This window comes from Halichondria panicea, chromosome 6, assembly GCF_963675165.1.
Source record: "Halichondria panicea chromosome 6, odHalPani1.1, whole genome shotgun sequence".
Classification (NCBI taxonomy): domain Eukaryota; kingdom Metazoa; phylum Porifera; class Demospongiae; order Suberitida; family Halichondriidae; genus Halichondria; species Halichondria panicea.
This window is the reverse complement of record NC_087382.1, coordinates 241536-268170: the sequence shown is the minus strand read 5'-3', so window position 1 is coordinate 268170 and position 26635 is coordinate 241536. Positions and strand designations below refer to the sequence as shown.

The 26635-nt window shown below is 39.1% G+C and overlaps 2 protein-coding genes and 3 long non-coding RNA genes across 8 annotated transcripts; 2 read left to right on the top strand and 3 right to left on the bottom strand.

Annotated features, from left to right (window-relative positions):
* Positions 1-6529: 6529 nt before the first annotated feature.
* Positions 6530-7851, bottom strand: LOC135337668 (uncharacterized). Its single transcript, XR_010395218.1, has 3 exons — positions 7647-7851; positions 7318-7544; positions 6530-6844 (listed from the first exon to the last, which is right to left on the bottom strand). It is a non-coding gene; the product is annotated as an uncharacterized LOC135337668 (long non-coding RNA).
* Positions 7852-7949: 98 nt separating this feature from the next.
* LOC135337621 (uncharacterized) lies at positions 7950-17140 on the top strand. 2 transcript variants are annotated; one of them, XR_010395202.1, is made up of 12 exons: positions 7950-8109; positions 8158-8532; positions 8715-8852; positions 8952-10169; positions 10236-10300; positions 10861-10939; positions 11362-11378; positions 12168-12231; positions 12521-12633; positions 13122-13260; positions 15629-15694; positions 16126-17140. XR_010395202.1 is itself a non-coding variant. In XM_064533590.1 (4 exons), the coding sequence occupies exons 1-4, from the start codon at positions 8103-8105 to the stop codon at positions 9887-9889; spliced, it is 1458 nt and encodes a 485-aa protein (XP_064389660.1). In that variant the 5' UTR covers positions 7950-8102; the 3' UTR covers positions 9890-9971. The 2 variants fall into 2 exon arrangements, 1 of the variants encoding a protein (XP_064389660.1); XM_064533590.1 differs by lacking the exons at positions 10236-10300; positions 10861-10939; positions 11362-11378; ... (3 more) ...; positions 15629-15694; positions 16126-17140 and having other exon boundaries at positions 8952-9971.
* Positions 14892-22475, bottom strand: LOC135337674 (uncharacterized). 3 transcript variants are annotated; one of them, XR_010395227.1, is made up of 4 exons: positions 22322-22475; positions 20233-22175; positions 19882-20108; positions 17244-17533 (listed from the first exon to the last, which is right to left on the bottom strand). It is a non-coding gene; the product is annotated as an uncharacterized LOC135337674 (long non-coding RNA). The 3 variants fall into 3 exon arrangements; XR_010395226.1 differs by having other exon boundaries at positions 20233-22237; positions 22322-22473; XR_010395229.1 differs by lacking the exons at positions 17244-17533; positions 22322-22475 and adding an exon at positions 14892-15284 and having other exon boundaries at positions 20233-20550.
* An 868-nt stretch (positions 22476-23343) lies between these two features.
* On the bottom strand, positions 23344-24581 carry LOC135337690 (uncharacterized). The gene is made up of 2 exons (XR_010395248.1): positions 24273-24581; positions 23344-23622 (listed from the first exon to the last, which is right to left on the bottom strand). It is a non-coding gene; the product is annotated as an uncharacterized LOC135337690 (long non-coding RNA).
* Positions 24582-24616: 35 nt separating this feature from the next.
* On the top strand, positions 24617-26624 carry LOC135337624 (uncharacterized). The gene is made up of 4 exons (XM_064533591.1): positions 24617-24776; positions 24874-25248; positions 25405-25554; positions 25650-26624. Exons 1-4 carry the CDS (start codon positions 24770-24772, stop codon positions 26573-26575), a joined length of 1458 nt encoding a protein of 485 aa, XP_064389661.1. The 5' UTR covers positions 24617-24769; the 3' UTR covers positions 26576-26624.
* The last annotated feature ends 11 nt before the right edge of the window (positions 26625-26635 follow it).

The following is a 26635-nucleotide window of genomic DNA, read 5'->3' as shown; positions in this document are numbered from 1 at the left end:
GAGTATGTCCTCTTCGTTGTCCTTTTCGCAGAAGTGTTTGATTTTAGTTACTTGTTTACTGACAATTTCTGCAAGAAACCATTTAGATGAAACATCTGTACCTGTGAAGACCTAAATGGATCAGTATACAATTAATGGCATTTACATGCATGTACAATACTAGTCTAAGTAATTTATTTACCATGTTGCTGTGTATGGCTTGGGGACTGATGCAGCTTAAGGTCGACTCCACATCAATGCATATACATGAAACTGTTGCCCGGAAGACATCTTTCAGTCCTGGATAGATATCTGTACACAGTCCTAGATCCTGGATAGATATCTGTACTCAGATACTTTAAGTGTTCTGCTCTGTAGGTCTAAAACTTCAGCTATAGACATGCATGCAGTCACAATTGTTTTATATAGGTATCACTGGAGTTTAAAAAATCCCCTGCAGTCTATACGTAGTCACCTCAATTAATCAACCACATCAAGCACTCTTGCCATGCACATTCATAGACATGTGATGCTATTACCATAAATGGTACTAGATCTAGGCCTAAATGGTAATTAACTATAGCTAGAGCTAGCTAGAGACTAGACGTACAGTACTAGATCTACTGCTTACTGTAAAATGACTTCTGTAGCACTGTAATTAGGTCTGAAGGTCTATATTTCCTCATAATTATCATCTCAAGGAGCTGGCTAGATCTAGCTATGGATGGTGAGATTACTCTACCAATACGTACGCCGGTGTCACAGGACACGGCCTCCCCCAGGGCAGTAGCTCCGGGGGGGGGGGTTCCGTCCTTAGGATATTTCCTCCCCCCGGAGTTTCTGTCCTAGGACAAAAGCTCCTACCCCAGGACCAGAGCTCCCCCATTCTGCGGTGCAGGTGAAAGTCAGTCCACAGGTAATCTGGCTACGAAGTAAACAGCCATAGACTAGATGCAATAGATTCTGTATCTTAATGTTATAGATCTCAATACTCAATAAATACAACAATGCAAGAGAAAGAAGTACAATCAAAAGTGCACAAATCATAAAGTGATACAACCAGAACAAAACCAATTACCTACTGGTTCATTGCGAATTTTGGCACAGCGATAGTGATACTACTCACTAAATTTGTCACACATGACCATATCCTCAAAAGAGTCCAGTCTCTTGCACATGCAGTATATTGTAATGGCAATGGTTTGTGGTGTTGGTCTTTTGGGCATCGCTTTCTTTGTGCGAGGGAACCGTGAGAGTTTGCCCTTCTCAAAGCACTTAATGAGATGTGCTCTCATTTTGGCCTCATCAAACACTAGAGAATCCACATTATCGTTCATAGCAGCGTGATTGCAGCAGCAATGCTAAATAGTCCGCAGTTGTTAGCACCCTCTTGCTGCTGGAGAGCCACCACAGAATCGAAATCAACAGCCCATTGCATTGAATTAATGGGCTATACACTTGTGCTATCTGGAGCTCAGTACTTGGGGAAAGCGTTATATGGACCTTTCCAGGTGCAGTCCATTTTCCCTCCCATTCGATGAGAATTGGCCATATTCTTTAGCATGACACTGCTGCCAACTGGATAACTCTACGACAAAAATGGCAAAAATTAAGCTAAAGTTTGCTATATAAAATAATACCTTCAAAGAGTTATGCTTGTTGTCATACTGCTGCTTCTGTTTTTGCTGTGCAGCAGCAATGTTCTCCTTGGCATTGAGGTGACAGCGATCACGAATTTCCATCAACCTTCGGAGAATTCCATCCATGTCTTCTCCGTCTTCTTCATTTTCAGTCTCCTCTCCACTCAATTGGTCAGCATCTCCTCTATCTTCTATAGCGTCGGCACCATCTCGTTGATCCATATCAAAAGTAACAGCTTTCCGCGGGTGGCGATTGAACATTAAGAAAAAGGGTGTGTACTTTGATGACGCCTACAATCAAAAAATAAAAGCATGCATGATATAATAATTAAAATTTTACCTGTTTTGATATGCGACAGGCATAAAGAGCAGCAGAGAGATGCTGATCCCAGTCATCAGTACTAGAATCAATTACCTTCTTGAGAGTGTTCACTAGAGTCTGGTTGAAGCGTTCATCAAGGCCATTTGTTTGTGGGTGGTAAGCACTTGATACGCAGTGCTGTATGTCAGTCAACTGAAAAAGTCGGGTGTTGATTTCGTTGACAAACTCTCTTCCTTGGTCTGATTGAATCACTTTTGGCCACCCATGCCTGCAAAATGTGTCAAACAGAAATTTTGCTACACCTTCTACTGATTTTGATGGGAGTGGGGCAGCCTCAGGCCACTTAGAAATAGTCTGAGAGCGTGATAATGTACTTGTTTCCAGAGCTTGTTTCAGGTAGAGGTCCTACTAAGTCAATACCAACTCTGTACCAGACCTTTGTCACAGGGATGGGATGTAGTTCTGCTCTGGGCTTCTGCAGTTGGTGATTCGTTCGTTGGCATTTGTCGCAGTGCTTGCAGAGCTGTATGACGTCAGCATGTAGGCCTTTCCAGTAGAAATCCTGAGCAACCTACATGCATGCATGAAACAGATATAATTATACTTTATAAGATATGATGATAAATATACCTTTCCATAGGTCTTGTCTCTCCCAAAATGCATTCCATCCAGTCCATCGTGGCACATGTTTAGTATCCTGCTTTTCTCCTCTTGCTTCACCACAACTCTTCTCATTCTATGCATGCCAGTGCTGTCCTTCTCAGGCAGGTATAAGCATTGTTGCTGCAGAGCATATCTTTGAACTTTGTCTCTTATACTTCTCTTGTCATTAGTGGAAAGCCCGTCTCTGTATTTCTTCTGGCCAGCATTGCTGGCAGCAGTCTTGTTGAGTAGCCATTCTGATTGCTAACAGTCTATACATTTCTCATGCACTCGCACGCTTATACTATAGCCTTGACAGGTTTTGACAGGGTACATGTACCCGGATGATATATCCTGGGGGCGGGGATTCTGTCCTAGGACGAAACCACCGGGGGGGGGGAGGCATTGTCCTAAGACCGCAGGCTCCGGGGGAGAAACTGTCGCCCGGAGGTTCTATCCTATGACACCGGTACGGCTAATTTTTATCAATAATTTTCTGCAGATTCAAAGAGCCATCAGAAACAGGTTTCAAATTTCATTTGGAAAAAGAACAGAAAGACTATTGCTTTCAAAATGAATGTTGCAATCTTCCCCTATCTAATGCAAGAGTCATTGATTTCTGATAGAGCTGGAAAGAAATACACTGATCCGAAATGTTTCGATTACCAGTAGATAGATCTTCTTGTCACAGCGGTACCAATGTGTGGCCATGACGACTATCTCGTCAAGTTTATCTGGTGTCTAAGGAGCAGTGCAGCTGACGCTGGTGATGCTCACAATGAGCTGGCAGATTTGCTAGAGAGTGAGTACAAAGACATGCTCACTCGTCAAGTGTCGCTAACAGAAGAGATCAGCAAGAAAACAATTTATGATCCACGTAAGTTCATATATTCATCATTTCAATTGGTGTATTTAACAGTGGCGGATCCAGCGCATGGCACAAGGGGCATGTGCCCCCCCCCTTTCTTGCTAGAATACCAATGATCGCTGTAGATTAGCTCAAATAAGATCTGTGTACTCTAGCTCATTTTCTGAACGAAGTGAATGTGGCTTAGAGCACAATCAATTATTGCATGCATGCAGAATAGCGGACGATCTAGTTGTAGACTTTTGAAGCTGAAGAGCAAGATGGTTTCTGGATGGTTTCTGCAATCTCTTGCTAGTATGTATGTCATATTGTTGATATATAGTCATCAATCAACCCATGACCAGAAAAGCTACACTGATTGGGCTTTAAAAAATAGTTGAACTTTTTTTTTTTAGTATAAAAATGTTTCTTTAATTGCCCCCCCCTTTCCAAAAGTCCTGCATGGATCCGCCCTGTTTAATGTTTGTGTGTTGTGATAGGTGCATCTTTTAAGTACATGTAGTCTAGCTACAGCATGTATACGCAGGATTACAGAGAAGGAGCGTCTAACTCTACATAGGTGTGGGAACCACATCTCGTGTGTTTTTCTAAACGCCGCATTGCCTTATAAGAAAAGTGTGTAAGTACTGGGTACATAATTATTCAGACCGGCGGTCAGCCTGTGAATATCATTATGAACAAATTTTGTATGTATTGCAACAGGTGAGCCAGAAAGAGCTAATTTAAAATGAATAGATAGGTCTTTGATGGATGTTGGTATATACATCATGGAAGAGCTATAGACTGTCATTGGTGAGGTATATACAGAAAATTCTGGAAGAGGATTATATCGAATTACTGAGATAGACTAGCACTTACTGCGTTTTGTTTTTGCAGTAGGGAGTCTTACTGAGGTTCTTAGAAGAGAGAGCTTACTACCAGGCCTATAGCTAAAGCTAGCTAGCTGTAGCTTTTTACTTATTGATTTACGCGTTGGTAAAAATGCACCGTCAGCTCAATTAGCACTCGCCCGCAAATAATTATCACCCACTTAGCGGTTTTGCATATAAGGTCATGCTTCGCAAACTTGCACGAGATGTGATTCCCAACGTAAGACGCTCCTTCTGTAATTTGCTCCTGGTATACGACAGATACACACCGATCATTGTCTAGCACATAATTATAATTATAATTATAATTATGTATTGTTGTTTAGAAATTGGTGCCATGTTCCACAAAGAGTCTGTCAGTTCAGTCATAACGATCACATCAATCAGAGAGGGAGATATGTTGGAAATGGATACTCTCAAAGCCGACACTATGATTACCATAAACTGAGAAGTGGTATGTAAATCATTATTATCATTCAGTCTATTGCATTAATATGCATACTAGTATTTTACTATTACTATACTTCTATACTCAAAACTAGACAAGGGAAAAATTGAAGAAAGAGGAAAGTGGATTTTGATCCATGCATCAGCTTTGGTCTGGCTTCTACTTGGTTTGATTGTCGTTATTGTGTTGAACAACGTCCCTAAACAAACGAGTATCAGTCCGTTGATTATTCAATGTGTATCACCCGTTATAGCTATCGACCTTGGTATTGATCCATTCTGGCTCTCTTTAGCTACTTTCACATTTACAGGAAGCTCCACATTGTATGTAGCAAATGTATCACGCGAAGACACACCTACTGAGACAATCGACGATGCCGAAACTTTGTTTCCACCTTACTACCTGGCTCGAGGTTCGAACTACAGCGCCACTAACCAATTTACTAGTTCTATTGAGTTCTGGTTTATAAAATCAGAGCCTAGAAATTGCAACAATGTGGAAAAGTGGAATTGTTCTGATCCTCTCGATGATAACAAGATATGTGAAAAAACAAAATCGAGAGAAGCTACTTCACTGTATACTGTGAATGTATCAGACTACTATACGTTTTGTGTGAACCCTGCTAATGTAATAAACTCAATCCGTCAGGTCTTAAACTTGGTAAAATATAATCTTACTGCAATACAGGAGAGGAGTATACAGCGAGTGGAAATGTCATCAGCAGAAAAAACTGTCAATTTGAACATGTCCAAGTGGTTTGACTTTCACAAAGAAGACATGTCCATTTTTCTGCACACTGATGCTTACTGCAACGAACTACCACTGAAAATTGAAGTTCATCGGAGAAAAGATATTCTATATGCATTCCGATACTGATTGCTTTGATATTGGCTATCTTCCATTTATCAATTGATGTAATTGCACATATTCGTCAAAAACGACTGTGTAGACTCCAAAAGAACCATGCTATTAACTAGTTATTAGTTTGTGTGATAATAATACTACATGTATATACAATGTATTATTGGTTTGATAATTTTTTATATATGTACTAACTCTTGGTACTAATAGAACAAGGGCGTCTTATCATCTTGTTACCTTGCCTTGCCTCGAAAATTGGTTTACATTCGGTATTGAACCAGAGTGAACTTCTATATCCTCGAAACTAAAATCCTTGAATATTTAGTGCCTTGAAAATAACCCGCTATATGATGGATAAACACCGTTGGTAGACAAGTTATTTTTTACCTTCTACCACATGTGTGTATATATATATAGATTTTATAGCAGAACTGTAACAAGAAGAACAGAAAAAGGAGAGCCTGCAAAGGAGGCTAATATAATTACCCTTTAATCTAGATGATGTGGACGATAGTAGGCATGGCAAGAACGGGGTTATATGTTAGCTAAAAACCATGCAAAAATGTTGACTATTTCCCTGTGTACACAGTACACACATTCACAGTCCGCAGAAGTATCCCCATCCTCTAAACTAGTAGCCTCCTTCACTGGCCTTTGACCACTTCCCTAGTGGGAAGTGCGGCCTGGGATCGAGGCTATACTAAACTAGTGGGATAAAAATGTGATAAAAATGTGATTTTTCAGACTATATACTCTCAGACTATAATTATACTCCTATATAGCAGCAGTATACATGCATGTATTGTAACAATTAAGGGCGTCTTTAAGCTTTAGCTATATATATATCTGAGCAATTATTACAAAATGTTCTACTGTTTATTTATTACTGACATTGTAAACTTTCACAAAAGAAAATGTTGAATCAATCACACCGGCACGCATTACTGTCACAACAAAATGATAAAAACATACTCAGTCTGATTTGCATGCAGATTTTGGGTCAAGACTAAAGCTGTACTGCATGCATGCGTGTAGTAATTTTATTATTGTTGGGGATGAGGGTAATCAATATTATATTGGGGAACATGTGTAAAAGAAGGAACAACATCTTCCGTGAAGCTGATAAAGAATTCGTTAGCCTTAGCACAACCACCAGCCTCAGCATCCAGTGCATTTGCATCCGAATCTTTATTGTATATTGGCTTCACCACCACGCTGCAGAAAAATGGAAATGAATTTATAGCACTGCCAACTATACTATAAAAAATCTGTCTGTATTGGATTTTTGAATAGCATAGGGCTAAACATGTATTAATTTTACTATGCAATAATAGTGACATAAAAAATTATAGCAATTAATGCGTGCAAACTCTTTTAGTGACTGTCTTGGTGTATATAGCAAATATAATTATACACTTGTGACGTGGCCAATTGACCAAAATAAAAAAATGCTCTGCATGCATGGGGGAGCTCTATATCACTGATGCCGCCCACATTTTACAAAGGGAGTTGTGTAAGCTATATATATAGTGATTGAGTTGGATTGAATTATTTGCGATGACAGCTATAATTTTATAGCTATAGTTATGGTATATACATGCGATCACAGCTTTATAACTTAGCTATAAAATTAAAAAAATTATAGCTATCATTTCACACCAATTAATACAACTGAGGTATATACTTACTTGCAATTGACCACTTTTTGCACAGCTTGTTGGACAATAGTTACATAGCGTTCAACGTTTGACCGGTCATTTGTAGAGTTGATATTGTACAATTTCACTGTTACATATGCATCAAGTGTTTTATCTTCACTTTGTCCATTGACGAACTGTTTGATGCTAGTCACTTGTTTACTGACAACTTCATGTAGATCTACAGGAAACTCTGTCTTGGTAATCTCATTAAATATCTAATGGGATCAGTATACAATACAATAATCATGTGATGTGGAATATGACTTAATTGGCCATTTTCTACATACCAGGTAGTTAGATTTTTGCTAAGTACTTACATTACAGGGAGAGAGGTTTAAAGTCGACTCCACATCAATGTATGCAGGATACCTTGTTCCCATGATTTTTCAGTATTGGATACAGACAATAACTTGAATCTGTACTCAGATAGTCTCTACTAATAAAGTATTCTGCTCCTAGAGCTTAATCCATTCTATTTTATACCGGTTTTGGCTAGACAGCCAGTCTCACTGGTTATAGGAGAGAATCCCCTGAGAGTAGCTATAGGAAGCCCTACACAGTTACAAAGTTTCCCCAGCTCAACCACATTATGCAGGAGTGCTAGACATGTGATGCTTACAACCCATAACTTGGCATAAATGGTATATACTACCATAGTACCTGACAGATCTCTACTGGCAAATGCAATAGCTATATAGATGAATTCTGTAGCACTTTAGCTAGATCTAATTTGTCATAAGATCTAGTGAACTTCATATCTCAAGGATCTGACTATGGATGGTGAGATTATTCTATATAATATTACCCAAGACTATTTCAATTCTACAGATTCAACGAGCCATCAGAAACAGGTTTCCAATTTCATTTGGAAAAAGAACAGAAAAGCCATTGCTTTTAAACTGAATGTTGCAATCTTCCCCTATCTAATGCAAGAGTCATTGATCTCTGATAGAGCTGGAAAGAAATACACTGACCCGAAATGTTTTGATTACCAGAAGATAGATCTTCTTGTCACAGCGGTACCCATGTGTGGCCATGACGACTATCTCCTCAAGTTTATCTGGTGTCTAAGGAGCAGTGCAGCTGACGCTGGTGATGCTCACAATGAGCTGGCAGATTTGCTAGAGAGTGAGTACAAAGACATGCTCACTCGTCAAGTGTCGCTAACAGAAGAGATCAGCAAGAAAACAATTTATGATCCACGTAAGTTCGTATGTTCATTATAGGGACCATTTCAATTGGTGTAGTTTAATGTTTATGTGTTGTGGTAGGTGCATCTTTTCATGCAGTGTATTATTACAGTAGACTCTACTGCTTGTACGACAGATACACTGATCATTGTCTCAAACAATAAGTAATTATAATTATTGTACATTGTTGTATAGAAATTGGTGCCATGTTCCACAAAGAGTCTGTCAGTTCAGTCCTAACGATCACATCGATCAGAGAGGGAGCATCTTCGATGGTTGGAAATGGATACTCTCAAAAAGACTATGATTACCATAAACTGAGAAACACGTTTGGTATGTGATGTTTATTGTAATTACCATTTGCATTAATATCGCGACGGTATTAATTTTGTCTATTAAGTAAATTTAAATGTGCACTGGATTTTTACTTAGGACGAACAAATCTAAACAAGAGAAAAATGAAAGAAAGGGGAAAGTGGATTATCATCCATGCATCAGCTTTGATCTGGCTTCTACTTGGTTCGATCACGGTCATCATTGTTCTTAACAGTGTCCCTAAACAAACAAGTAGCAGTCCGTTGAGTGTTGTATGTAGCCAACAAGATGTTATGCTAGCTATCGACCTTGGCATCGATCCGTTCTGGCTCTCTTCAGCTACTTTTACAATGGAGAGTACTAGAGGAAGCTCCACATTGTATTTAGCAAATATATCACGTGAAGATGCACCTACTAGTACTACAATAACGCACAGGCTTAATTTTCCACCTTTCTACTTGGCTCAGGGTTCAAACTACAGTGTCACTAACAATTTGAGTATTCCTGTCGAGTTCTGGTTCATAAAATCGGAGCCTAGAAATTGTCCAGATCAGTACGTGTGGAATTGTTCTGATCCTCAGGATGATAATAAGATATGTGAAAAAACAAAATCGGGAGAAGCTACTTCACTGTATACTGTGAATGTATCGGACTACTATACGTTTTGTGTGAACCCTGCGACTAAAAGATTCACAAACACTGAGACTTTGAATTTGGTAACATATGATCTGACTGCTATACAAGAGAGGAGTAGACAACGAATGGAAATGTCACGAACAGAAAAAACAGTCAATTTGAACATGTACAAGTGGTTTGACTTTCACAAAGAAGAACTGTCAATTTTTTTGCACATCAACTCATGTGGTGGAGATGATGAATTCAACGAACTACCACTGAAAATTGAAGTTCATCGGAGAATGGATATTCTGTGCATTCCGATACTGATTGCTTTGATATTGGCTATCTTCCATTTATTGATCACTGTAATTGTACATATCCGTCAAAAGCGACTGTGTAGACGTCAAAAGAACAATACTATTAACTATATTAGATGACTTCTATATTGGTGTGTGATTTTTATTTTAGAAGAGTAGCAGAACTGTACCAAGGGCATCTTTATCAAGGTCAATAATTGTACTATGAATTGTCATAATTATAATGGGTAAAGATCATTAACAAGACAAGTTATTTTTTTATTTCTACCACATGTGTGTAACTATAACTAGTACTTTTAGCGTTTTTCTTGTGATCTATCCATCAAAACCGTGTATCATCAACAACTAGTTACTATTCCACCTATTGAAAAGCATGTCTACGTCCAAAACTGAACAAAAAGTGAGTTTTAGTCAATATCTTGAAAGTGCCCACCTTTGACCTCTGTTTCCTTGTGGCCTGCTATAGGAAGACAGTGCACCAATAATGGCCGCAGAAGAAGTGGTTCCTGAGAAGCACCCTCTACAAAACAAGTACGGGGGTTATGTAGAGCACACAGAGAGCCCTACTCTCTTGCTGGTTTAGCTGTGATTTGTACATGTACACACTAACCCTATGGAGAGGGGCGTGTCCCTGATATCACCTGACACGTACACATCGATCCACTAATGTCCATCGTCTTCTAGCTATCATATCTACTCCTGAGTAACGTAGTCGGATAACGTGGCATGTACGGCACTAGGTATGGACTGTACAGTAGGCGTGGCAAGAACGGAGTTAGGGTTAACAAGTAGTCATGTTTAGAATTGCATGTCCACATTTTGTGGAACCGTATAAGCCAGTTGTAGTGTCTAGTCATGTGCAATACTTGGGTGTAGACCTACCTTGTTATGTGTTTATTGGATCACAACATATAGTACAGTGTGTTGGTAAAGTTTGTAAAGACTACATCTACAATCGTATAGTTTTTGATTGAGCATAATTCTCCGATAATTTATGTATCACACATACACTCCCCGATCCTTCACACACTCACACCGCACTCACACACACACACACACACACACACACACACACACACACACACACATAGGTGGTCATTGTGGTACTTGAAGCAAGATAAATCGAAAGACTGGAAAGACAATCTGAAAAATGTTATATCTTTTGACACTGTAAGTTATACAACACGTGTGTAGTAGAACATTTTGCAGTCTTACTAGGTGCTTGAAGTCTGTACAGCTTGATTCTTCCACAGTGAAGCCTGTCTAGTTTGGTCACCCTGTAAGCAGGTTACCTTCTTAGTCTATAGTACAGGCCAGCCCCATAGCATGTGTTGTCAGCATGGGCCCCATTGTACGGTGTGAGTAGAGTTATTTTGATGTCCCCTTATTTGGCTTGGTCCAGATGTTGCTAGACCACTACAATTTACAATAAAAGATAACTATACTTCCCCAATAACGTTTAAGTTCCACTTTCAATGTCCTGTTCTTACCGCCCACATGTTGTGTAGACGTAATATGTGTGCATACCTTTGATGTGTAAGAGTTGACCTTTGCACTCTCATTGCATGTGCACCATCTGTTGCTGTCTCAAGGTGGAGGACTTCTGGTCGTAAGTTATAACAATGATGTGCTGTGTGTGTACTACCGTATAGCGGAAACTTTCACATTTTCACTATTTGGCTCTAGATCCCTCAGTATAAATTTTTGTGGGTTCTAATATTCGCCAGGAAACCACACCCACCAATACATGTGAAATACTGAGAGTTTATCCTGGTTTTAATTTTCGCGTTACTGCTCGAAAAACACGAATTTTGCGCCGAAAATGTTCTGCTATTATACGGTAGTACACTCTAGAGTCGCATTATAATAATTATTGTGAGACCTATATATATAATTAATGTTGATACTTACTTGTGCTATTTGGTATACTCTTTCTGCTCTGCATTAAAACTTATACAGCACAAAATAGTCTTGATGGTGCCTGTACTGTAGTGGGGGGCCTACAGAAAACGTTTCATTTTTGAGGTATATCCAGATTTAAAGGAATAGGGTAAGGGAAGATTCTATTGATTTGGGACTAGCCGCACACTACACATGTATGCGTGAGATTTCAGGGAGTTTGCGGGTATGTGGTTCAGAGTCCACTGTTAGAGTACAATGTTAGTGTATGTTGACATCCCCTAAGTTATTTCATGTGGGCATCCCATCAAAGGTGTTACTCACTGATCCACTAGGGGAATATGACCATTGTCTTCTAGCTATCATATCTACTCCATTAGTATTGTCACTCTTCGCACGCCATTGAAACTACTCCATTGGCATTGTCCTTTACTCACTACACAACCGCCATATTGTCACTGCTCACAAGGCTACTACCCCCTCACACACACACATACAGGGTGTTCAACCACATAAAGCCCCCAAGCATGATACAGTCTGGATGTGATTACATGCTCTTTAAGGTATTGTCATTTGGGGAATTCTTGTCATGTTGCTGAAATTAATTCTCATAATTATGACACCTACACGCATCCTACATTTTTAACAAACTCCCTTCCCTAAACGTGCATTGTGTGTGTTTGCATGAAGCAATAGCACACTTTGTCTTGTGCATGTTATAGTAATCTATTTCCCATGTATAGTTTTTATCCACAGCACAGAAACACAGTACAACACACGCACGCACACACACACACACACACACACACACACACACACACACACACACACACACACACACACACACCACAGGATGGAATCAGCCGGCCTGGAAGGACGCACAGAACATCAAGGGTGGGCGATGGCTGCTCTAAATAGACAAGAAGGACAGGAGAGATGTGCTGGACTCATTCTGGCTAGAGACAGTGAGTGTGCACAATCATCCATATCCACAGTAGCTATATGTTTTACTAACTTAAATGTATTTCAGAATGTACTACCTGTATATTTAAGTGCATACGATATTTTACCGTGAAATCTGCCTATAGATGCTGTAATAAAGAGCTACCGTATTACTAGAATATTTTGCTGGTGAAAAACCTTTGCGAATGAGCCAAATCAGCAGGAAATTTGACCCTTTGCGATCTAACTATTGCGTTCTGGCAAGGATCATGTGTATTTACTAGTAATAATTTAGGTTTTGCGGATTTTATTGTTGCGAATTGGTCAAAGTTCGCAAATGTTTGATGCTCGCAAAACATTCTAGTAATACGGTATAACACGGGTTGAACTATAGAGACTTGGTGCCCATTAACCGGCTGTATTATAGAGGGTGACCTGCTTATAGGGTGACCACAGTTCCACACAACCTCACCCCTCACACACACACACCCACGCACACACACCCACGCAGATAATGCTCCTGATAGGATAAGGATTTGACGACAGTTCTGACGAGGTGCGAGGAGCCATGGTGCAGATCAGAGGCAAGGGGGACAAGATTGCCATCTGGGCGGGAAACAGTAAAAAACAGATGATGTCATGGTTATAGGGTGAGCTCCTATGTGTGTGTTTCACGTAGAAATATAGCAAGCATGCTTCTAACAATTCAGTGTATGTTATAATTGTATGTTCATGTTAATCGCTTTCTGTATAGACGCTCTTTACCTAAAGTTACGACATGTATGTAAATGTAGGTGTCTTTCTATTTGTGTTGAGTTCGACCTTCATAAAGTTGTCGTAACTTTGTCATACTTCACTGAAATTCGAAGTTTCATATACCATTGGATTCCTTGCGCTTTTATATATGCTGTATAGTTGATAAGTTCTAACCAGCTAAAAGTTAGCATTTTCCATGACTCAGACTTGTCAACCATGTTAAGGCCATAATTGACTACGTAAGTTCCGAGGCCGAACTCAACGCAAATAGACTGTAGTAAGTTTGAGTGTCTAAAAGTTTTTACCTTTACAATTTAGAGTCGTGTGCATCTGAGACATATCTATCGTGGTTGTTTAGAAGACTTGTCGGTAAAGATTTTGCTTGTTGCTCGTAGTGATAATACATCTCTCTTTCTCACAAAGAAGTTTTGATATTTTACACATGTATACCTAGAGGCTGTAATAAAGATGCTATAACACGGGTTGAAACGCATGCTATTGAGACTTTGGTGCCCATAACGAACTGTTTGATGCTAGTCACTTGTTTACTAGTCACTTGTTTACTATCGGCTCAGTGGATAGTTTACCTAACATTATGCATGGATTGACATAGTTATGCCTCGAGGCGTAGCTGCACGAGGGATACGGTAAAGCTGACTCTGTGTGTGTGTCTGTGTGTCTGTTCCAGCTGTAACAGCTCAACGGTTGCAATGCGACGAAACTAACAGCTTCTATATATAGGCTTCTAGCCACGTTCTCTTGGATTTTGATTCGTGGATTAGCAAACTAAAGCTTCTTTCTTAAAACAGCTAGCATTAGTAGCCAGAAATAATTATTGATCTCTTTGGACACACCCTTTAATTATTCCTGTGTATGTAATGCGCGCTCATCCCCACGTGTGAGAAAATAATATCCCAGATCCAGAATCCAGATCCTCCTGGCAGAATCATCCTTTTCTTGAGGGCCTGGTAAGCCACAAAACACTACCATTATTATAACAATATAGATAACAATAACAATAATATGCATGTACACAAGTCTCAATAGATATTATATACACTGAACTCCAGATCCTCAATTTTCTTCTTTCTTAAGGTCCTGGTAAGCCACATAATACAATAGATAGCAACAATATATGCATGTAAATAAGTCTTTTCTTCTCAGTGAGTTTATAATTATAGATAAGCTAACTTTAAATGTAAAATTCATTATAGTAACTATACTATAACACTAATACTTGTTGAGCGAAAGCATAACATGGCGAGAGGCATTAGCAAGCACACGCTTGCAACACTCGTTTACATAAGTACACACGCTGTTTCGTACTCTGTTTTAGGGTGCCTTTAGCGACTTCAAATAAACTTATCAGCTAATGTCTAATTGTTTTACACATATATTTTGTCTATCTTGTGGTAGAAACAACTTTTCCAAAACACTATATATAGTGGAACCTCCGAATAACGGACAAGTTGGTGCAGGGGATTTTGTCTGCTATTCGGAGGTTTCCTTTATTGGGAGGTTAGGTTACGGTACCCCAAATGTGTTTAATGAGACAATAATGACTTCAAATACACAAATATGATGAACTGAATCAGTATACATGTAGCCATAGTCTTTGGGAACAGATTAACTACCACACAAATTAATGTTGGAAACTGATGCAAGTGGGACTATTGTCACATGACAGTGAGTGAGAGACTGAATGGTGAACTGCAGCAGACTGAATCTAAACTGTGCATGCACACTAGCTAATAGTCACAGCAGTCCTGATTGAAATGTGAGTACTTTAGGAGCATGACCAACAATGTCATTCTGTTTCAAGTCCAAACTGGAACTGCAGACCTGTCTACTGAGCTCTCTTTCAAGCAGCAACACATTCCCCCCAACAACTGACATGGAGTGACGTCCAAATTTAATACTGGAAAAATTAAAAATGTTCATCATGTTAATTAGAATCAATGTGTGTATAAAAGCTAGCTATTAGTAGCTTTATGTTATGTAGCTTTGGCACCTCCACCGAGGCATCAGCACCCACAATGCTTTCATTAATTTATTAGGTTTTGCAATTTATTGATAAAATTCGCATTATTATGTTTGATGCTCGCAAAAAATTCTAGTAATACGGTATACATGTTTTATCACACTGTACATAATGTATACAATAACATCCACCTGATGTCATGACAACTGCCAGTGTATAATATAGCAGCTACGATAAGACTGCTTTTATTATTAAACTAGTTATTGCTCCATTGTTCACAGGCACATGTGGAGCAGCACTAAATGAAGCAGCACTACCACCTCCTGTCGACTCAAGTCAACCAACAGGTCAGCTTTCTAACCACTATACGCTAAGAAGTTTAGTTCTGGTCCTCATGCATATTAAAGTAGCAGAAATTATAACCACGTATGCCATATGAAATAAGTCAGTCGTTGCGACATTAACAAGGACAGGAAGGTGTGGGGACGGGGCTATAGGGCAACAATGTGCATCACATAAACTGTATTGTAAGTAATACGTGCTATGCCAGTGTTCATCAAAAGGTCAATGCTAAATTCTATAGGGGTTTTCGTGAACATTTAGAAACGTTGAGCATAATACATATGTACAGTATATACTAAATTAGATAATTTATGGTTTGCATTACCTTATCAACACTGAACGTCAACTATTCCCCTGTACACACACACACGCACGCACATATGCGCACACACACACACACACACACACACACACACACACGCACACACACACACAGCTCCTCAGCCTCCAAAAGTATCCCCATCCTCTAAAAGCAGCAGGGCATTGACAGTGTTGAAGATGAACTGGCGATGGGTTGTCGCATATTCCGCTTCGTTGATCTGGCTAGTTCTGGGAATTATTGTTGCCGTTGTGCTCTCTCAAGTACCTCAGACAAGAACGAGTCTCCCCCTTATGATAACAGGACGAAGGGACGCTCTAATGGCCGAGGTTGACTTGGGTATTGATCCATTTTGGATATCGTCTGCCTCCTTTCGTCTCACTACAGTAGGACAGCAACAAGTATCGCCCTGTACTGCTGGTCTGTATGTATTGACCAATCAAACTTGTCGAACGTTGCCTACGGTGACTCAAGAGTTCGATATGACTAATCTCCTAGCATCACCGTTCTATCTACTAGAAGGCTCAACCTTCAACATCACTTTAGGTGCACATAACGATTTGATGAAAGAGTTTATTGATGTGTGGTATGTTGAATCTACGACTACCAACTGCGACCTTGTCTTTGGAGATTGTGAGCAGCCCCCCAGGGCAACATACACATGTCAGCGAGGGCTACGTGGAGAGACACTACCTGTTTATAGAGTTAACAATTCTGAATACTATGCTTTCTGCTCCGATCAATTATTTAGGAATTTTTTCATTCTGAAATCAATAACGTACAATGTGTCAGCTATTCGACAGACGTACACACTTAGGACTCCACCGACAACAAATGAAATGCTTTCACTGTTGATTTCACACAATCATTTGATTTCAGTGCAATTGATTATTGTATACTGCTTGATGTTGATAGCAATCAATGCCCCAGCAGTACAAGTGCCAACTATAGACTCAATAATTATCGAGTTGAAACAAAGAATGGACATTCCGCTCCTTTCATTTATCATTGGTGGCGTTTTGTTTGCAATTCATTTTGTGATAACTATAATAGTACACAGCTGCTTTAGAAAATATCATCAAAAGAATTCTGGAGATCTAGATCTAGTGATTAACTCCGACTGATATTTAACTATCAATATATATGTTAGAAGCTAGCGATGCATCTGAGCAATTATTAATATTTAATTTTGAAAAGGGAATGTGATGTAATAATTATGCTATAACAATGAGAAAGAGTTTCATCACACATTACTGTCACAACAAGACAATAAAAAATTATATTTGTACATGTATACAGAAATAGATTTTTTTGGGGTCACAGCTAAAGCCGTACTGCACGTATATAGTCATTTTACTGTTGTTGGCGGTAAGCAATATATCGGGCAAAATATGTAAAAGAAGGAACAAAAGCTTCCATGAAGCTGATGATGAATCCTTTAGTCTTAGTACAACTCTCACAACAATCTGCAGCCGGTAATGCATTTGCATTGTCCGATGCTTTATTGTAGATTAGCTTCACCACGCTGCAGAAAAATGGAAGTGAATTTATAGCACTGTCAACTATACAATCAGTCTGGATTTTAGAACAGCATAATACAATAAAAAAACTATTCACTGTGTCTTTGGAGATTGTGAGTAGCCCCCCAGGGCAACATACACATGTCAGCGAGGGCTACGTGGAGAGACACCACCTGTTTATAGAGTTAACAATTCTGAGTATATTATGCTTTTGCTCTGATCAATTATTTATTCATTCTGAAATCAGTAACGTACAATGTGTGTGTCAGCTATTCGACAGACGTACACACCTATATAGGACTCCACTGACAACAAATGAAAATGCTTTTACTGTTGATTTCTCACAATCACACTATTGTACTGCTTGCATGATGTTGATAGGAATTTATTGTAGTTGTTGGGGGTAAGCAATATATTGGGGAACATGTGTAAAAGAAGAAACAACATCTTCCGTGAAGCTGATGACGAATTCTTTAGTCTTAGCACAATCAGCCTCACAACCATCTGCATCACGTGCATTTGCATACAATGCTTTATTGCCAGATGGGTTTCACCACCACGCTGCAGAAAAATATCTAGCACTGTATGCCAACTGCTTAAAAAATCAGTCTGCCTGTATTGGATTTTAGCTGAACAGCATGATAAATTTGTAGAATCATAATTTTTTATGCATGTATTAATTTTACTGTGGTCATAACAAGGTGATACTAACTTCCTAATTGCAGCGGCAATAATTATATAGGGACATAATTATAGAAATGCGTGCAAACTCTTTAAGCGACTGTCTTTGTGTAGCATACACTTGCGACGTGGCCAATCGACAGAAGCTCTGCATATATAGGGGAGCTCTCATGCACTGATATGCCCAGATGAGTCCTATAAACAGGATATTTGTGGGGTGAGCTAAGTCGATGACAGCTATATAGATAATGAAAGCACCGCAGGTGCTGATGCCTCATGCAGTTGAGGTGTCAAGCTATACATAACATAAAGCTACTATTGGTATTAGCAATACTTATTAAAATTATACACACATTAGTAATTAATTTTGCTGCAGGCAGAATCCAGAATCACAGAAAAGATCGACCATGATTGTTGTTAAAAAGGATCGATGCCAAAAGTCCAAGTCTAAAATTAATGGCGGCTGCATCATGATCAGCAGAGCCTTCAGTGGCGTAGCCAGAGGGGTGCAGAGGGTGCTCCAGCACCCCCCTGGCCTCAGACTCTGCTCCACAAGTTCCTTTTACTAACTAGCTAACTATAAGCTAGCTAGCTGAGCTCTATAATTGCACGATCAACTCAAAACTCCACCTCTAACTATCTAGCTCCACCTCCAAATATATTCATTCCAGCCAGTGCACATGCGCAAAGCCACGTGGCTGAGCAGACCAAGGTCCCCCACAGAGTTGCAGACTATTCAGCAGCTATCACCATCATCATCATGTCACTCTTTGAGTTGAGCCCAGTTAGTTCACAGAGCAGCACTGCAAAACTGCAAGTGGCTTGCCACCCTGTCCTGCTAATTCACAAGCAGAACCTGGTTAGCAGCTGCATGATTTAATTGTCACAACTCAAAACAATGCAGGACATAATTCAGATGAAGATGTGGCTTAACCCCACCAGTACCCTCAAAGCAGCAGTACTCTCATTTCTTTAGCCAGATTGCGTTAGAATCAATCTCAGAGCATGTAACAACAAAAAAGTTCTGGGGGAGTGCCCGGACAATCCTAGCCTCGATCCCAGGCCGCACTTCCCACTAGGGAAGTGGAGGCCAGTGAAGGAGGCTAGGACAATCCATTCATCAAGCACCCCCCTCTCTCAAATCCTGGCTACGCCCCTGGCCTTGCAGCTACCAATTAACATCTATAGCGTTCTAGTGCAGATGCTTATATATATAGTTATAGCCTGCACTAGAACGCTATAGATATTGGTATAATTATGTTTTTAGCTAAGTTTGGTAGCATAATTATGCCTCGGTGCGCATGCGCAAATGACTTTGCGGTTAGTGCATTATGACTTTCATTTGTGGATTTGCAAAATTATAATGCTTGCAATTGGTTATCGAGTTGCCTATAGTTTGCTTATTATATACTTTGAATGTCATTGCAGCCTTTTCAAAAGTGCGTAGAAAACTTGTCCATAGCAAGACTCCATGGACAAGTTTTCTCCGCAAAGTCATTTGCACATGCGCACCGAGGCATAATTATGCTACCAAACTTAGCTAAAAACACCATTAGCCTAGTGGTGTATACTTAATTGATCCCTGCTTTATAACTTAGCTATAGCAATCACACATATACGAACTTTCACACCTGCCCAACACAAATACAACTGAGGTATATGTAATACTTACCTGGCTTTGCCAGTGGTTTTCTTTATTTCATCGCCAATATTGTTTACATAGTCTTCAATGTTGCACCAGTCTTCTTTGGAGTTGATATTGTACAATGTTACTGTTACGTATGCATCAAGTGTTTTATCTTCACTTTGTCCATTGACGAACTGTTTGATGCTAGTCACTTGTTTACTGACAATTTCTTTTACAGGAAACTTTGCACTTGTACCGACCTTAGCTAATATCTAATGATCAGTATACAATAATTAATACATTATATCCTATAATTATGTGGCATTACCACGACTTACTTGGCCATTTTCTACATAATATCTAGTATATAGTTAGATTTTTTGCTAAGTAACTTACATCACTGGGAGAGAGGTCTGAGGTCGACTCCACATCAATGTATACAGGATACCCTGTTCCTACCATCATCTTTCAGTATTGGATAGAGAAAATAATCTATACTTCTAGTCTAGTATTCTGCTCCAACTTTATTTAGGTTGCCTAGGAAGCCCTGCAGTTACAGAGTTACAACCACATTCATAGAGACATGTGATGATAGCAACCATAACACTAGTCATTGATGAATTCTGTAGCACTATAGACTCTAGATCTAATTAATTTATCATAGTGAAGTTCCAGAGGGGAGGGAGGACACGATTAACTTACCTTAGCTCTAATTAGCTAATTATCGCGACCTTTTCTTCTTTGAACGATTCATCTTTTCTTTCTTTATAACCTCTACATATTGGGACACACAGAACACTACTGTAGTATGAGTGACAGGCAATTCTTGCAGGCACAGAGCAAACCATACAAATAAAGGGGTGCTAGAAGCTGAGACTGTTAGTGTCATTGATGTTCTTCATGTTGGAGACACTCTGATCAACTAAACAATTCCATGTTGCAGCTTTATCACAGAGACAGGAGTGCCTGGGGTGCTTCTCACAGGGATCTTGGAGACAGGAGTGCCTGTTCATTACACTTACAGAGACTCCAGAGGCCACACAGGCACGCTTGAAGCAATACATGCAGGCATAGGCGTACAGAGTGAATCCCGACATGCCTCTATTCGAACAATCTGCTGTTCAATCCAAGATGCTGTTTATATCTGCAGTCATGCCAATAATGTCCATCTATCGATTACCACTTGGACAATATGAATACGCAGGCTATGTCATCAACCTACCACAAGATGTGGTGTCATTTGCACAATATCTTTCAGCAGAGTTGGATGCGTCGCTTGCCCCATGGCGCTTGCGTCACCCTGGACCTAGTTGTTTAGTTATTGTCCTTACATAATTATTATGTGACTCAGCATATCCCCCTACAGAATAAACGGTAGGTTGTGTCTGATGATCGATTTTTTGTCTGTTCTTACCGTTTATCAGACACTAGCACATTTTCAGCTTTTGAAGACTTAGTAGTTGATATTTATCAATTCTTTTTTGCATACATTCATAGTAACACATGCTTGATCAGATGGTGCAAAAGAAAATTTTTTATCAATTCACTGCTTGTTTCCTCAGAATGAGTGTCTGAATATACATTGTGTCTGAATATAGATGCAATGGTGGTTTTCGTGAGTAAACATTTCGTTTAGTCTCGTTGCCTGCTGCATTCCTATACGTTCCGGTATAAGCCACGCCTACGTTTGTGGAGGTAAGCTTGCCCTTGAAAATAACGAATATTTTACCCCACGAAAATCACCCGCTATATACGGTATCAGGAGTGTATTAAGAGGAGTATCCAACTGTAGCAGTTGTAGTGTAAACCTTGTTACGGTAGGAGCATGTCATACCACGTCACTATCAGACCGCATCTTAAGTGGGTGCGTCGGTGTAGTAGTTAATTAGTTAAAAATGATATCGGCATACACACACATGGTTTGTACCTCCAGCACACATTTAATTTTATTCATGGCTAACAGTTTACACAACTACAAGTGTTCGTGACGGATTCAGTCCAAGATAGAATGGAATGTGCGTGGGAGTCGCATACTCCTCTTCATACACTTCTGACGGTATGATATACTTGATAACTTAGCTAGCAATCACAAATACTAAGTTTCACGACATTTGAAAATATTTACTTGCCCTGATTGTCTTTCTTATTAACCACTTGTTTTACAGCTGGTTGGACAATCTTGTCTACATAGTATTCAGCGTGGGACCGGTCTTCTTTAGAGTTGATATTTTACAATGTCACTGTTACGTATGCGTCAAGTTTTTTATCTTTGTTCCCATTTTCCTCATTGACGAATCGTTTGATGCTAGTCACTTCTTTACTGACAATTTCATGTAGATCTATACAGGAAACTTTAATTGCCTTTGCAACCTCGGTAAATATCCAGTACAATACAATAAATCTACATACTTAAAGGTATGTGGAATCATCATAACTTAGTTTTTTACATAATTATAGCCGTTTAGATTTTTAACTAAGTACTTACATCAATGGGAGAGAGGTCTATTATCGACTCCACATCAATGTATGCATGATACCCTGTTCCTGCCATCATCTTTCAGTATCTGGTATATAGCTAGGAAACCCTATACCAGCAGTTACAGAGTTCCTCCAGCTCACGGACATCAAGAATAAACCCTTATCTACTCTTAACCACATTCCTAGAGACATGTGATGCTAACAACCATAAATGGTAGATCTATATAGGGTAGAGACAATCTACTGGTAAATGCATATTAACACTATAGTCATTGAATAGCTACATGAATTCTGTAGCACTATAGACTCTAGATCTAATTAATTTGTCACAGTGAAGTTCATTATATCTTAAGGATCTGACGTGAGATTACCTATAATTATATTATAGATGTATACCCATGCACATAATGATCTTAGATTCAACAAGCCATAAAAAAACAGGTTTTAAATTTCATTTGGAAAAAGAACAGAAAAACCATTGCTGAATTATTGTATACTGCTTGATGTTGATAGGAATCAATGCCCCAGCACAAGTGCCAACAGGAGTGCATACATGATCATCCTTGCAATAATTATACCCATGCATGCAGCACTCTCAAAATAATTTTTATTAACAAGTGTCTCAACTTCACTAGCCGTTTTTCACACTGGATGGCTAAATATCATGTGATAGCACAATGGAATTTCAGAATGGAATTTCAAAATGGAAGTGCATTCTAGAATGGAATTTCAGAATGGAAGTGCATCCTAGAGTGGAATATTAGAGTGGAACTAAACGGGCTTCCATACATCTGAGCAATTATTATTATTCCATTGTTTAAAGCGTTGTGAAATAATTATGATAATTATTGTAATGGTTTTTGACAATGAGAAAAGGTTCACATTCATGGTTCACACATACTGGCACAATTAAGATGAAAAAAATTTGTTTTGCATATGTGACGTCTACAGCCACTATAACAGTTATCTATATAAGCAGGCGATGCAAGTAGATAAATGCAGCTTGCTCCATGCACACTTTAATTTGACTCTTTATTTATCATAATTATCAAGACTCAATCACATCACATGACACACTGCCACAAAAACAATGAAATCGTTACACGCATATATTTTGGGGGGGTTAAGGCTAAAGCCGTACTGCGTGTAGAAATTTTAGTGTTGTTGGGGGTAAGCAATATATTGGGCTACATATGTAAACGAAGGAACAACCGTCTCATGATGCTTACGATGAAGTCTTTAGTCTTAGTACAATTATCACAACAATCTGGACCCGGTCCTGGATTGTAGATTGACTTTATCCCCACACTGCTGCAGAAAAATGGAAGTGAATTTGTAAATAGAAGTGGATAAATTGTGACATGACCAATTGACGAAACTTTTTGTATCACTGGTGTGCTTTGAAGGTAGATTTATTTCCTAGTACATAAACTGGATATGTACCACCAGAAGATTTGTGTGACCTTAGTGAGTTAGGTTGAATAGCTAGTGAGTTAGATCGAAATATTTGTAATGGTATAATAATAGCTACATTTTCAGTATTAATCAGCTCATTTTTCCGTATTTAATGATGATTTTCAGTGTAAAACGATTGGAGATGAAATGCTGTTCAGTGGCTTTGTAATTGCCCTGCCCCTTCAATCAAGGGGTGTGGCAAGCGAGACTTGGCTTTACAAGATAAATTTAGCTGTCTTTCAGTATCGACTCACTACCAGCATAGGGCATAGAGCTAATACAGCTGTAGGGATGCTACTAGACCCTTCACTGTCAACTATAAGGCCAGTTAACTTATTCTGTAAGCTGACAAAAGGTCACTTCTATAGTCTTCTAGATCTACCATGTATATCCGTATTTTTGCAGTTAATTCCGTATAACCGTATTAGAAGACAGAAATCCGTATAAATACGAAAAAAACCGTATACTTGGAGGCTCTGCCGTTATTATATATAGTAACTGGCCTTTTTTCGGAGGTGGTTGTTAACAGAGGTTCCACTGTAGATTTTTAACTAAGTAGATTACTTACATCACTGGGAGAGAGGTCTATTATCGACTCAACATCAATGTAGACTATGCAGGATACCCTGTTCCTGCCATCATCTTTCAGTATTGGATAGAGACAAACTTTCAGATACTACAAGTATTCTGCTCCTAGAAATCCTTTCTTTTATTCCAGCTATGGACAGCCTGGTTATGGAGAGAATCCCCTGAGAGTGGCTAGGAAGCCCTACACAGTTAACAGAGTTCCCCAGCTCACCCACATCGACGTCAGGAGTGCATGAATAGACATGTGATGCTTTAATACAACCATAAATGGTACACTCCTGATGATACATACATGTAACGGACAGATATACTAGCAAATGCAATAGATGAATTCTGTAGCATTGTAGCTTGTATTCTAGATCTAACTTGTCATAAGATCTAGTACTGAACTTCATATCTCAAGGATCTGACTATGGATGGTGAGATTACCCTATACCAAGAGCTACTCTTGCCTATATACCGTAACCCATGCACACATAATTATATGTATTATAGATCTACTATAATTTTCTGCAGATTCAAAGAGCCATCAGAAACAGGTTTCAAATTTCATTTGGAAAAAGAACAGAAAAACCATTGCTTTCAAAATGAATGTTGCAATCTTTCCTTATCTAATGCAAGAGTCATTGATCTCTGATAGAGCTGGAAAGAAATACACTGATCCGAAATGTTTTGATTACCAGAAGATAGATCTTCTTGTCACAGCGGTACCAATGTGTGGCCATGACGACTATCTCGTCAAGTTTGTCTGGTGTCTAAGGAGCAGTGCAGCTGACGCTGGTGATGCTCACAATGAGCTGGCAGATTTGCTAGAGAGTGAGTACAAAGACATGCTCACTCGTCAAGTGTCGCTAACAGAAGAGATCAGCAAGAAAACAATTTATGATCCACGTAAGAATTATAGGGACCATTTCAATTGGTGTAGTTTAATGTTTGTGTGTTTATAAGTATAATATTATTACAGTCTTAGACTCTACTGCATGTACGACAGATACCGACTGATCATTGTCTCAAACAACAATAACTATTGTACATTGTGTTGTATAGAAATTGGTGCCATGTTCCACAAAGAGTCTGTCAGTTCAGTCCTCACCGTCACATCGATCAGAGAGAGAGAATCTTCGATGGTTGGAAATGGATACTCTCAAAGCCGACACTATGATTACCAGAAACTGAGAAACACGAGAAACATATTTGGTATGTGATAATATAATTATTACTACTACAATAATTATTAGTGATGGTATTATTTAGTCTATTACGTAAAATAATGTGTACTGGATTTTACTCAGGACTAGACAAGAGGAAAATGAAAGAATGGGGAAAGTGGATTATCGTCCATGCATCAGCTTTGGTCTGGCTTCTACTTGGTTCGATTGTCGTCATTGTGTTGAACAGTGTCCCTAAACTAACAAGTAGCAGTCCGTTGAGTGCTCGATGTGGCCAAAAAGATGTTATGCTAGCTATCGACCTTTGCATCGATCCGTTCTGGCTCTCTTCAGCTACTTTTACAATGGAGAGTACTAGAGGAAGCTCCACATTGTATGTAGCAAATATATCACGTGAAGATGCACCTACTAGTACTACAATAACGCACATGCTTTCTTTTCCACCATTCTACTTGGCTCAGGGTTCAAACTACAGTGTCACTAACAATTTGAGTAGTCCTGTCGAGTTCTGGTTCATAAAATCGGAGCCTAGGGATTGTCCAGATCAGTACGTGTGGAATTGTTCTGATCCTCAGGATGATAACAAGATCTGTGAAAAAACAAAATCGGGAGAAGCTACTTCACTGTATACTGTGAATGTATCAGACTACTATACGTTTTGTGTGAACCCTGCGACTAAAAGATTCGCAAACACTGCGACATTGAATTCGGTAACATATAATCTGACTGCAATACAAGAGAGGAGTATACAACGAATGGAAATGTCACGAACAGAAAAAACAGTCAATTTGAACATGTACAAGTGGTTTGACTTTCACAAAGAAGAACTGTCAATTTTTTTGCACATCAACTCGTGTGGTGGAGATGATGAATTCAACGAACTACCACTGAAAATTGAAGTTCATCGGAGAATGGATATTCTGTGCATTCCGATACTGATTGCTTTGATATTGGCTATCTTCCATTTATTGATCACTGTAATTGCACATATCCGTCAAAAGCGACTGTGTAGACGTCAAAAGAACCATACTATTAACTATATTAGATGACTTCTATAATGGTGTGTGATTTTTATTTTAGAAGAGAAGCAGAACTGTACCAAGGGCATC